Raw genomic sequence first — 11880 nt, forward strand, 5'->3', positions numbered from 1 at the left:
GAACTGGATTGAGTGGAAAATAAATATTATACGACTATTAATTTGCGCACACTGAACTGAGTTTGACCTCAAAATATATGTTTCCGTAATCCATATTTACGGAAACATTGCATAACAGTTGCATAACATCATCATGCAACTCACTTTTATGTTCTGAATTGAACAATTAAAAGCTTTACATTTTTTTATTTGATATTGACACAATTTTTTTTTTGAGGAATTGTCCGTTAATTTATTTAAAATGACAGATGAATTTCATATGAGAGGGAAAAATATATTACAGTCTACTTCCCAACAGGACGTTACAAAGTCCAACGATACAACTTCGCAACAAAAATGCCCCCAACCACCCCACCCTCCACCTCATGGGACACAAAAAAAAAAAAAAAAGATTATTAAAAAAACACGGAAATGGCTTGCATTATTTTGGAAACTCTGCTGACTCCCATCCATCCCCTCAGTCCATAACTGTGCTGCCCCCCAGGCGAGGAGCCTCTGGCTGGGCAGGGCTCAGTAGTCGAGCCCCCGGATGGCGGCGATTGTGGAGGCCATGCGGCGGGGCAGGGGCTTAGCGGTCTGCCTGTAGTCCTCCGGTCGAGACCTGAGCAGGGCCAGGATGTTCTGCAGGGAGCGGGAGGGCTGGAGGCCCAGGGCGTCCATCACATTGCTCAGGTACTCTGGAGGAGACAATCACTGGTCAATACTTACTCTACTGATTAGAATCAAAACTTTACAAATAATAGTTCGATCATGTTAAATGTATATCACTGAGCAATACTGGATAATATAAATCAATACTTAGCAATAGAGCAATACTTATTACTCAATAAATACTTTCACTGATCTATCGTATATCTAACAATACTTTACAGACAATATATAAATCACATATTAAAGTTATAATGTGTAATATTTCAATTTAGCACCTTAATATAACCTGGACATATCTAAGGTCAATGCTGATCAACAGTGAGTTCAATGTTATTATCAATAAAATCCCATTGTATAACTGATATATTCTACAAATATAATATGCAATAAGTTGTCTTTATTCTGAAGTCACCCACTTACTGACTGGGAGGGGTTCAATCGTACATTGCAACTTTAATGTAACAAGCAAAGCAGTTTGAGTAAGATTTAATTGTTAAGAAACAGAAATCGATAATGTCTATGTGGCGGTGTAGAGGCGGGACAAGTGAGTGAGTGGCAGGTGGCCTTCGGAATGGGGGGGGGGGGGTGAGGGGCGGCCAGGCGTTCGGACGTGGTCTCTCACCGATGTCGGTGATCATCTGCTTGGTGGCGCGGGGGTGCAGGTGGGGGACCTGGAGGATGGCGTCACAGTACGTCTGCATGGTCGCCCGGGCGATGGAGCCCAGCCAATAGTCAGCCGTGTTGTCCAGCTCGGGAAGATCGTCTCCTGAGGAAGAGGAGGAGGGGACAGAGGAGGAAGGTGAAGAGGAGGAGGGCGAGGAGGGAGCGAGGACCAGGAAGGGAGTGGGGAAGAGGAAGAGGGTTGAAGATGAAAATAAGGACAATTATGAAGAAGAGGATGATTAGGAAGATGAGGGTAGTGAGGATGATGAGGAATATATAGAAGACGAAGAGGAGGAGGATGAGCAGCGATATGGATGCAGAGGAGAATGCACAGGGCATATGAGAGTGCAAAAGACATAAGAGAGTGCACGGGACATAAGTGTGCACCACATAAGAGAGTGCACGGGACATAAGAGAGTGCACGGGACATAAGAGAGTGCACGGGACATAAGAGAGTGCACGGGACATAAGAGTGCACGGGACAAAAGAGAGTGCACAAGACATTAGAAAGTGCACGGGACATAAGAGAGTGCATGGTAGGGGTGCAACGGATCACAAAGCTCACGGTTCGGATCGGGTCACGGTTTTTGAGTGACGGGTCGGATCGTTTTCGGATCAACAATAAAGATAACAAGACAAATGTGACTTTAAATCTTCAACTGTGTAAAAACAAAATAAAGTGAAAAATTAGGTAATAATCCTGCTTCCTCTAAGCATGGTCAATATTTAAAAAATGTGCAATCTGAGGCATTATTCCTTCTTTTTAACATGGATAGGATAGTAAATAATCCCTAAGCCTGGATTTACAATTCAGGATGTCTGCATTGCCTGGGGAGAGTTTAGAGTCTACACTCTCCCAAGGCAATGCAGACATCCTTATCTTCTTTTTTTTAGTTTGGTAGCGAAATACAGTTTCTGTGGTGTTTTATTTGGCATTTTGTAAATCCATTGATTTCGGTTCGGAGACTCATTGCTCATTGCAAGGGGGGTTGGTTGTAGTCTTTTCGCTCGGTTTTAGCCCTACTGTTGATACGGCGAACCGAGCGAAAAGACTACAACCAAACCTAAACACGTCCGGTTCCGGTTCCGGTTCCGGTTTACGTTTCAATGGGATTTACGGAACGCCAAATAAAACACAACAGAAACTGTATTTCGCTACGATACTTGATGATGTTGTTGATACCGGAATTGTCCTCTAAACATGCGCTGATCACGTCAACGCACAACTTTTTTTTTATCAGCTGATCCGCGGATCACTTGCGTCCCGAACCGTGATGGTTGATCCGTACGGATCACGGGAAACCCGTGAACCGTTGCACCACTAGTGCATGGGATTAAAGAGAGTGCACAGACATAAGAGTGCACGGGACAAAAGAGCGTGCACGGGACATAAGAGTGCACGGGACATGAGAGAGTGCACAGGAGAAAAGAGCGTGCACAGCAGGAGGGTGGGGAGGTGAAGAGAGTACAGAAGGTGGAGAGGGAGTGATAGAGAGTGAGTTCAGAGAGAGGAGGAGGAGAGATAAAGAGCAGTACAACAGCTGGTAGACCGACGACAGAAGGGGTGAGGAGGGGGAATAGGAGTGGTAGACACTCACCCTGCTCAGGAGGGAAGGGGAGTTTCCCAGCATGCAGTGCGAGCTCCAGCGCTGGGTCTTCCTGCGTCACGAAGGGCTCCAGGTGTAGCGGTAGAGACATGATGTACTGACCGATCTAAGGGGTGGAATACAGAGATCTAATGAGCAAGAGACGCAGTATTATAGCTACTTTTTTTGTTGTGTATGGTGGTCATTTTTGCGGTGGTATTTTGTGGTACAAATACACAGATAGTTGTATTGTTTGGTGATTGTGTGTGGTTGTGTTGTTTGGTGGTTGTGTGTTAGCTGCATTGATTGTTGGTTGTGTCTTGTGTGTTAGTTGTATTGTTACGTGGTTGTGTGTGGCTGTATTGCTGTGTGTTGTGTGTCAGTTGTATTGTTTGGTGGTTGTGTGTGGTGGTATTGTTCGGTAGTTGTGTGTTAGTTGTATTGCCCGGTGTTGTGTGTGGTTTCTGTCATACGTTGCTGATGTATTCCTGCGGGGACAGACTGAACGTGGGGAGGTCGTCTGCGTAGCGGTCTCCTGGACCAACGTCCCCACTCTGGTAGGAGGGCAAACTACATGTGAACAACACGCATTCACTACAGTAACACACACTCTGCTAATAAACTACATGTAACGGATACAACGCAGTAACATACTACACGCTTACACACACACACTCAATACAGCATCACTCCGACAGGATCGACAGTAAAGACACCAACCCTCTGCCAGGGGGACAAACACGTTTACACACAACCACTGCAGTAACACACAAACAACAACCGGCCACATCCCTCGGGTAACCACGGCGACGTGGTGCTGATGCTGACCTCCAGGCGGTGCAGCTGGTGGATCTGGTGTTTGATCTGCAGGAAGACCGAGTCGAAGGCCAGCCGGTTGGCCTGCTGGTTCAGCCGCGTCAGGGCGGCTCGCGGCTCCGCCAGTAGACTGGATGCCCCCGTGGCCTTCTCCTGCAAGTCACCGCAGACACAATGTTACTGTGATGTTAGTAAAAAGACACCTCCACAGGAGAACGTAGATACACACTGCCTCGCAATGAAAGACACCCCCACCCCCCACCACAGAGGAGACCCCAATGATGCACACAGGTCAAAAAAATAATAACATACCTGATACCACATAGAGGAGACACAGGTTTACCATGAAAGACCTCCCCACAGAGGAGACCCGGTAGGTAACACACAGGTTCACAATGAAATACTCCGATAGGAAAGACACAGATTCAAAGTAAAATAGGCCACAGAGGGGTACACAGCTTAAAAATAAAAGACCTGCCCCAGAGACTGAGATAAATCGGTCGCTCCCTTCAGCTGTATGCATTGGGTGAGCAAGGTACGTTGAGGTGAATGGGCGGTTGTGTGCATTTCATAGATGCTATTGGACAGCCCTCCTCCCTACCTTCAGGGAGTACAGCAGCTCCATCACACCGTTGTACTCTGCCGTGTTTCCTTTCTGAAGGTAGTTGTACTCCAGCCAGGGGCTGCGGCCCGACGGACACTTCCTGTCCGACGAGCTCACTTCCTGAATGGCAGGCAGGCTACGCGGGCTGTAGGACTCTGACAGGTACTTTCCCGCCGTTCCCAGAATCCTTTGGGAGGAGTAGAGGTGAAGGGAAATGGGAGAAGAGAGATAAGTAAATAAGTTAAATAAAAGCTTAATTATGATAATAAATATTTCTGAGATCTCAGTATTAGAGAGAAAACGTTTGGTGAAATTATCACAAATATTTTAAAGAAAGATGTTTCGGTAACCGCATTTCAGAAAAACCCAGAAATGCCATGCACCATATATACGTAGGGATGTATACAGGGCAACGTTAATTGATATTTGTGGTTACCAGACACACACGACAGACATGTCAGATTGATGCCAGTGTGATGTCATAGTGAGGTCACAGGTCTTACTTGTTGGACAGCTGCTGTTCGAAGGCCCCGAACTGTCTCAGTAGCTCTCCACAGGTCGCGATGATCCTGGAAACGCATGATCACAAACATCATTCATTCAACTAGATCACTAACTCAACACCCAGCAACTTGTCATTCATTCATCAACTACATGATCCTCAAAGAGGCCCCACCCACCTGACAGAGTTCTGGAAGGCCGTCCAATCCTCCTGGAAGACAGAGGAAGTGGGCATTTCCTCCAGTTTGCACTTCCTCCTGATAGACTGCAGGGTGGTCGAAAAGTCGGACACGTACCTGCACACATAGCAATATATTATAATATCATTATATAATATTCATCTTTTACAGTGTTTTACACAGGGTGGTGGAGAAGTAGATATATTTGAAAGAAGTTAATTATGTTATTATACAACTTACAGCAAAACATATACCAAAATATAAAAAAATATATAAAATATATATAAAAAGAGATTTGATCACGTGCAGTAGTATGTTTGCATGTATGTATGTCTATATATGTACACACACACACACACACATATTACTTGGTAAAGAGAGCTTTGAGCGCATGCAGTAGCCCCCGCACCGCGAGGCCGTCGGAAAGGCGCACGCATCGCTCCACGGCTCCTCCCGCCAGAGAGAACAGCTTGGCCACCGATTGGCTGAGCTCCTGCACACAGTCCATGACCTCACCATGTTCCTGGGGGGCGGGGCATCACACAGGTCACATCACAGATGACATCACACAACATCATAATGTAAGTGAATCTGTCTGTCTGTGAGTTTGTCACCAGTGGTACAGCACAGTGTGTGTGTGTGTGTGTGTGTGTGTGTGTGTGTGTGTGTGTGTGTGTGTGTGTGTGTGTGTGTGTGTGTGTGTGTGTGTGTGTGTGTGTGTGTGTGTGTGTGTGTGTGTGTGTGTGTGTGTTACCAGGGGTACAGCACTGATCTGGATCAGCAGGTTGACCTCTTCCAGCTCTCCGTACTGCAGCTGGTAAAATTTGTAGGGCTCCAGAAGAACACACACCAGCTCACACAGCTTCATAGGGTTGGCCTCTCCTACACACACACACACACACACACACACACACACACACACACACACACACACACACACACACACACACATTAATATAAACACAAAATATTACACACACACACAGACTAGGACGACCGTTCATCTCCCAGCTGACCTTCAAGATATGCACAAAGGATTGGCCGCATGTTGACCTTTAACCTTCAACCCTGTGACCCCTGTACGTGCCAAGTCGCAACAGCCCGTGGACCGTGCCCCGTTCGACCCCCCGTACCGAGGTGCGGCAGCGTGGCGGCCTCCAGGCTGTGGGTGAAGGTGGAGGTGGTGTGGTGGAGCTCCAGCAGGGCCTCCAGCCTGCCCTCCGGGTCGCAGCGCTCCAGGGCAGAGCTGACGCACACGGGCACCGAGGGCACCATGTTCCCCAGGGTCTGGATCAGCAGCACCGTCACCACCTCGTAGGGCTTCTTGAACACCTGGGAGGGGGGGGGGGGGGGGGGGGGGGGGTCAGAGTTAGGGGTGGGAAAAATAATCGATTCTTCGATGCATCGCGATTCTCGCTAGAACAAGAATCTTTTTTTTTTTTTTTTTGCTGCTGCAACATTCTGTTCGCCAGAGAGGGATAATTTTTGTAATTTTTAAATTATTGAATTTATCTTCAGTGTGTATTGGCCAATCTGATATGTCTTGACACGATTGCGATTCAGCCTACGCATAGCATGCGCGCAAACTCACAGCCAGACATAAGAACTCCTTCTAATTCAAGAGCAGCTTTTCATTGAATGACATGAAAAGAATGACTATTTTTTGCATGCTTCCATATTGTGTTATAATACAAGCTGCATTGATTATTGCATTGTTCATAGAAAGTCATATTTGTGACAAAAGCTTTCTCTCTTATGAAATATTAGATAAGTTAATTCATCTGTTGATGTCTTTAATGATCATCACAAAAGCAGGAAGTGATTAGCAAACTCTGAGTAGCAAACCCAGATGTATAATATCTATTTTTGAAAATCACGCATGGAAATGTCCATAAAAAAAATTGTTGCATCAAGATGCATCGAGATGCATCGATAATCGCTTCAGAATCGAATCGTTGACCTCATAATCCGAATCGAATCGAATCGTGAGGTACCAAGAGATTCCCACCCCTAATCAGAGTAGGGTACTGCACAGGAGGTCATGAACGGTCGGAAGTACATAGAGTATTTCAGAGAAGAGATTTAGAAAAGATGCTTTAAAAAAAACAAGGCTTGCAGAATAAGACAAGTCTAAAACTGAGTTTAACTATTGGATTTTTTGAACGACAAGCAAACCTGGGTATTATTGGAAAAGTCATGTATATCTAATAAAAGTATTTTAGCTTTAGGAAAAGGCTGTGCACGTTAAGAAAGGCTTTGCACGTTTTGAAAAGTCTGTGACTTTTACAAAACTTTTGTAAAATCCAGGTCCAGAAAAGAAATGTCCTGCCTGTGTTTTGGCTCCTACCCTGCCCTGAACAGGCCCATCTCGCTCTGGCTTGGTGTTTGTTCACCAGCCCAAGCGGGGTTGGCTGGGAAACCCAGAATGGAGTATCAGGGGCACTGACCTGGCTGGTCCAGTGGATCTGTGCATGCCAGGCAGACAGCAGGTTGTCGTAGAACTCTGAGAGCTGCTGGTTCACCGTCAGCTCGCTCTGGGACAGCTCCACCCAGGAGGACAACAGCTGACCCTGCACACATACACAGATATAGAGGCACACACACACACACACACACACACACACACACACACACACACACACACACACACACACACACACACACACACACACACACACACACACACACACACACACACACACACACACACACACACAAAGAGTTTTAAGAAGGGTAAAGAAATCTATCAGAGATGACAATGACGATATCTGTATTTTTATTGTAGTTGTAGTTTATAGTATAGTTCCATTGTCATTTTCTCTACCTTGTGACACTTGTAGTAGTAGGCCAGCAGCTGGGGCATGCGGTCCATCTCCGAAAAGACTTTAACAAACAGCTTGGCTTGGTCTGCAACACAGCACAACATAGTTTGGTGAATGAACCTGTATGAAGGCAGGAGTATGAGTAGTATGATGTGCATGACAACTCCTACCTGTAGCCATAATGTTATAAGCGGTCGACATACCTGTAGCCATGGAGTTGAAGGTGGAGACGATCTGAGTGCTGGCCAGAGCTTCCAGCCGGTTCTTCAGAGCCTCCAGGTGGACACACTTATCAGAGTAGTCTGGGGTGTCCACCAGCATGGCCAGACTGCCCTGCATGCTGGTCAGCTTGGACGAGATCACCGCAAAGTCCTGCCAGACAGAAGGGCTCATTCACTTACAATATGACTTATAATGGCACTTCCAACAGGATTTACAACGTGACTTATGGCATGAATTGACATGAATGTAATATGAATTGTAGTATGTATTATGACTTCTAACCAGACTTATAACCATACTTATAACATGAGTTCTTACATGACTAATACCATGAGTTCTTACATGACTAATAACATGAGTTCTTACATGACTTATAACATTTGTTCTTACATGACTAATAACATGAGTTCTTACATGACTAATAACATGACTTATGTTATGTGTGCTGAGCTGTTCCATCACGTCCTGTTACCTGTGTCTTGAAGGTCTCCTCGATGTCAGCACTGAGCGTGCTCCACTTGTCGGCTTCCTGCAGCGCCTCAGCAGAGAGCTGCATGCGGCTCTTCACCTGGTCGATAGCCACCAGCACCTGGGGAGAGAGGGACATGGATCACACACACACAACCAACACACAACCAACACCAGACACACAACCAACACCAGACACACAACCAACACCAGACACACAACCAACACCAGACACACAACCAACCCCAGACACACAACCAGCACCAGACACACAACCAACACCAGACACACAACCAACACCAGACACACAACCAACACCAGACACACAACCAGCACCAGACACACAACCAACACCAGACACAGAACACTTCTGCGCCATTTTCCATTATTGAAGGTCAACAATTTGTTATTGATTAATTTATTAAATTGATTAATATGTAAATAACGTTTTTTTGATTTTGGAATATTACTTTTATGCTTGATGTAGGTTGCATCACACAGTGGTTGTTTTTATGTACAAGTGTTGTACATTAAAAACATAAATGTTATTTTTTTTGTATTAATGGTTTTGTGGAAGAGGTTCATAAATATACAATAACATGCAAATCTGAACCAGGACAGAAGTATCCAGATCCAGGACCCAAACAGAGCCCTTCTGAAAGCTCTCACCTGCATGGACTGCACCGTGTCCTGCTCAAACTTGCGGATGTCCTCCTTCACCAGAACCATCTGCTCCTTGAGGAACGAAGCCTCCTGCTTCAGAGCCTCCACGTCCCTGAGAACCCTGGGCATGTTCTGCAGCGCCTGGATACTGCTCTCTGTATGAAGGCATATGTACATACATACATTTAGAAATATAAAGAAAATAAAAAGATAAAGCGTGTATTGACGTAAGAGGTCTGTCAAACGGACCACTGTATGACCCGTAAATCTAGGGTCACTGTCACACAGCTTGGGTGACTGCAGGACCACCAACCACTCACCTTCGATAGCATTGTTGACCTCCTGGATGAAGAGCTGCAGCTTCATCACCAGGGTAGCGGCGTGTGCATCTGCCTTCCCCGGCGCCTCCTTCTGCGCCACACGGAAGGCACCGTTCACCCAGTCTTTCACCTCGAAGTCGTCGTCAAGGAATTTTGAGAAATCCATGGTGTCTTTGTTTTTTTTCTTCTCTAACTTTTGCCCAGAACGGGCTTAGAGACGAAGATAAAGTACACCGCCCAGGAGAATGAAATAATCATCACCACCAAATAGATCTCCAACAACACAACGGCTTCCTCCAGAGTTACACCCGAAACGACAGCGGTATTAGAGAGGAAAATGTAATTAAATGATTATTTCTGGTGGGGCTTTTTCTGAAATGGCGAGAACTGACAGCAAGTTCCTGTTTGTGCTTTTTATTTACCATCCCGGAAAACAGACACCAGAGTTTAGTTCCCCCCTTGCTATCATGTCTTTCTTATTGGTGTAGGAAGCATTGTAAAGATGGTTTCTAATTATTTCAATAGTTAATATTAAAATTTCTACTAAAGCACAGACAAAATAACAAATAATCAAAAATAAATAAAAGAAGCAATACACGTTTCTGTATTGTACACAGAAACGTGTACAATACATGGGTACTCTCTGCTGCCCTCTTGTGACCAGTTAACTAACCGTCTCTCTGTAGAATAAAATGACAATATATCCTAATACATCCCAGGGTAGTGGTTTTCATATGCAGCAAAAAGGATGACGAGAACCAATCAGGAAATGTTTTGAGTTATTACGTTGAGTTGAGACCTCCATCCCAGGTTCCTCTGACTCCAGAGATAAACTGGACTCAACCTGGCAGGAGAAGTTAGTGAATAATAAAGAAAGAAGGAATAAAGCCTTAGAATAACAATAGTTTAGCACTGGTTGCAGCGCTCACCTAATAAGTCACCACCCAAAAATAAAAAAAAGGAAATATTGTTTACAAATATTGCAGGAATCAACTATGCCAAAAACAAATGCAACTATCTGGACTGAACCCCATTAAATGTTAAACCTTTGAAACATCATTTAAATGAAAATGCTTCTATCCCCTGGTCTGTGTGTCATTCTTTGTTATAAATAATTATAATGTTGTTTGTTGACTTCTCGTTAAATGTAATGGTTTCCTATAGACAAATTCCTTTATGTCTAGTCATATGGGAGATAAAAGTGAACAGATGGGTTGTTTCAGTTCTTGTGCTCTTTATACTGGTGTTATGGTGTTTTGCCCACTAGAGGCAGCTACAGAGGCAGTTCAACACCTGTAGCCTGGCGGTAATAAACCACAAGAGGATTATCATTACTGTTTGACTGTTACCGTAAACAAGCAAAAAACAAGACACTTTTTTACTCTCTGCATTTCTGCGTTGCTAGAAAACAACCGTCTTGTTGTGGCGTCTCATCACTCCTATAGAGGTATCAGAGTACAGCTCATTGCTTATTTAAAATGTACTTTCAGAAGGTAATGCGCCTTCCAGTAACGGGTCTCATGCTATAGCCGCTGGCCGTTGAGTCAGACTAATACAATGCCTGTTAGTAAACAGTTTGAGCCAAGATATAACCAAGAGCATATGATTCGGATTAAAACGCTCGAGCCTGCGTTTTAATCCGGGGTGACGCAAGGAGCTGTGGATTTGAACACAGGCTTGGGGCATGAGAGCCGAGTTGTGAAAGTGTTTCTTTCCTTGGACAGAAAAACACCTCGCCGCTCATTCATAGTGTTTCTGAAATACACATATAGCCTACCTAGGGTAAAGGCTATTTGATGGATTGCAGGGGGTACTCAGATAATCCCCCTAAACGTAGTATCTATCTACCTATTTAGTTTCTATCTATCTATCTATCTATCTATCTATCTATCTATCTATCTATCTATCTATCTATCTATCTATCTATCTATCTATCTATCTATCTATCTATCTATCTATCTATCTATCTATCTATCTATCTATCTATCTATCTATCTATCTATCTACTTTCCTACCTACCTAAGTAGTGATGGTAAAAGCCTTATTAATTATTTCACTCCCTAAAATGTTTCATGCTAGAGAACTAGGCTGAGAAAATATATATTTGACAGATACAGTACTGAAAATAAATTTTAGAAACACTGGCAATTATTCTTATTTACTAATTGGCTACAATACACGCCAAAACAAGCCAGAAGATGCTTTGTGGTCCATATTCACATATATATCCTATCCCCTCTTTCCATTCACTATCCCTAGCTCTCCACCAACAAAAAGTCAGCTGATATGAATCATCATGCACTAGGACCCAGGAGCTCTCAGATTTCAAAGCCGGTGCTTCTGCTGCCTCTCACACACACACACACACACACACACACACACACA

At 44.5% G+C, this 11880-nt stretch overlaps 2 protein-coding genes across 3 annotated transcripts in view; one reads left to right on the forward strand and one right to left on the reverse strand.

Moving 5' to 3' along the window:
- Positions 1–204: 204 nt before the first annotated feature.
- Positions 205–9925, reverse strand: cog7 (component of oligomeric golgi complex 7). Its single transcript, XM_060037120.1, has 17 exons — positions 9496–9925; positions 9182–9330; positions 8517–8633; positions 8026–8194; positions 7825–7907; positions 7448–7570; positions 6134–6332; positions 5755–5882; positions 5369–5523; positions 5001–5117; positions 4824–4889; positions 4318–4507; positions 3729–3869; positions 3374–3454; positions 2913–3027; positions 1274–1417; positions 205–677 (listed from the first exon to the last, which is right to left on the reverse strand). The coding sequence occupies exons 1-17, from the start codon at positions 9659–9661 to the stop codon at positions 511–513; spliced, it is 2310 nt and encodes a 769-aa protein (XP_059893103.1). The 5' UTR covers positions 9662–9925; the 3' UTR covers positions 205–510.
- A 1921-nt stretch (positions 9926–11846) lies between these two features.
- LOC132446691 (formin-like protein 1) overlaps positions 11847–11880 on the forward strand; it is a 26495-nt gene continuing 26461 nt past the window's right edge. The window contains exon 1 of one of the 2 annotated variants that reach the window (XM_060037119.1): positions 11847–11880. This exon is cut by the window's right edge and continues 731 nt beyond it. The gene's annotated coding sequence lies outside the window, so the exon portion shown is untranslated. The other variant, XM_060037118.1, reaches the window with a different exon arrangement.

The sequence above is a fragment of the Gadus macrocephalus genome, chromosome 18, assembly GCF_031168955.1.
Source record: "Gadus macrocephalus chromosome 18, ASM3116895v1".
Classification (NCBI taxonomy): Eukaryota; Metazoa; Chordata; class Actinopteri; order Gadiformes; family Gadidae; genus Gadus; species Gadus macrocephalus.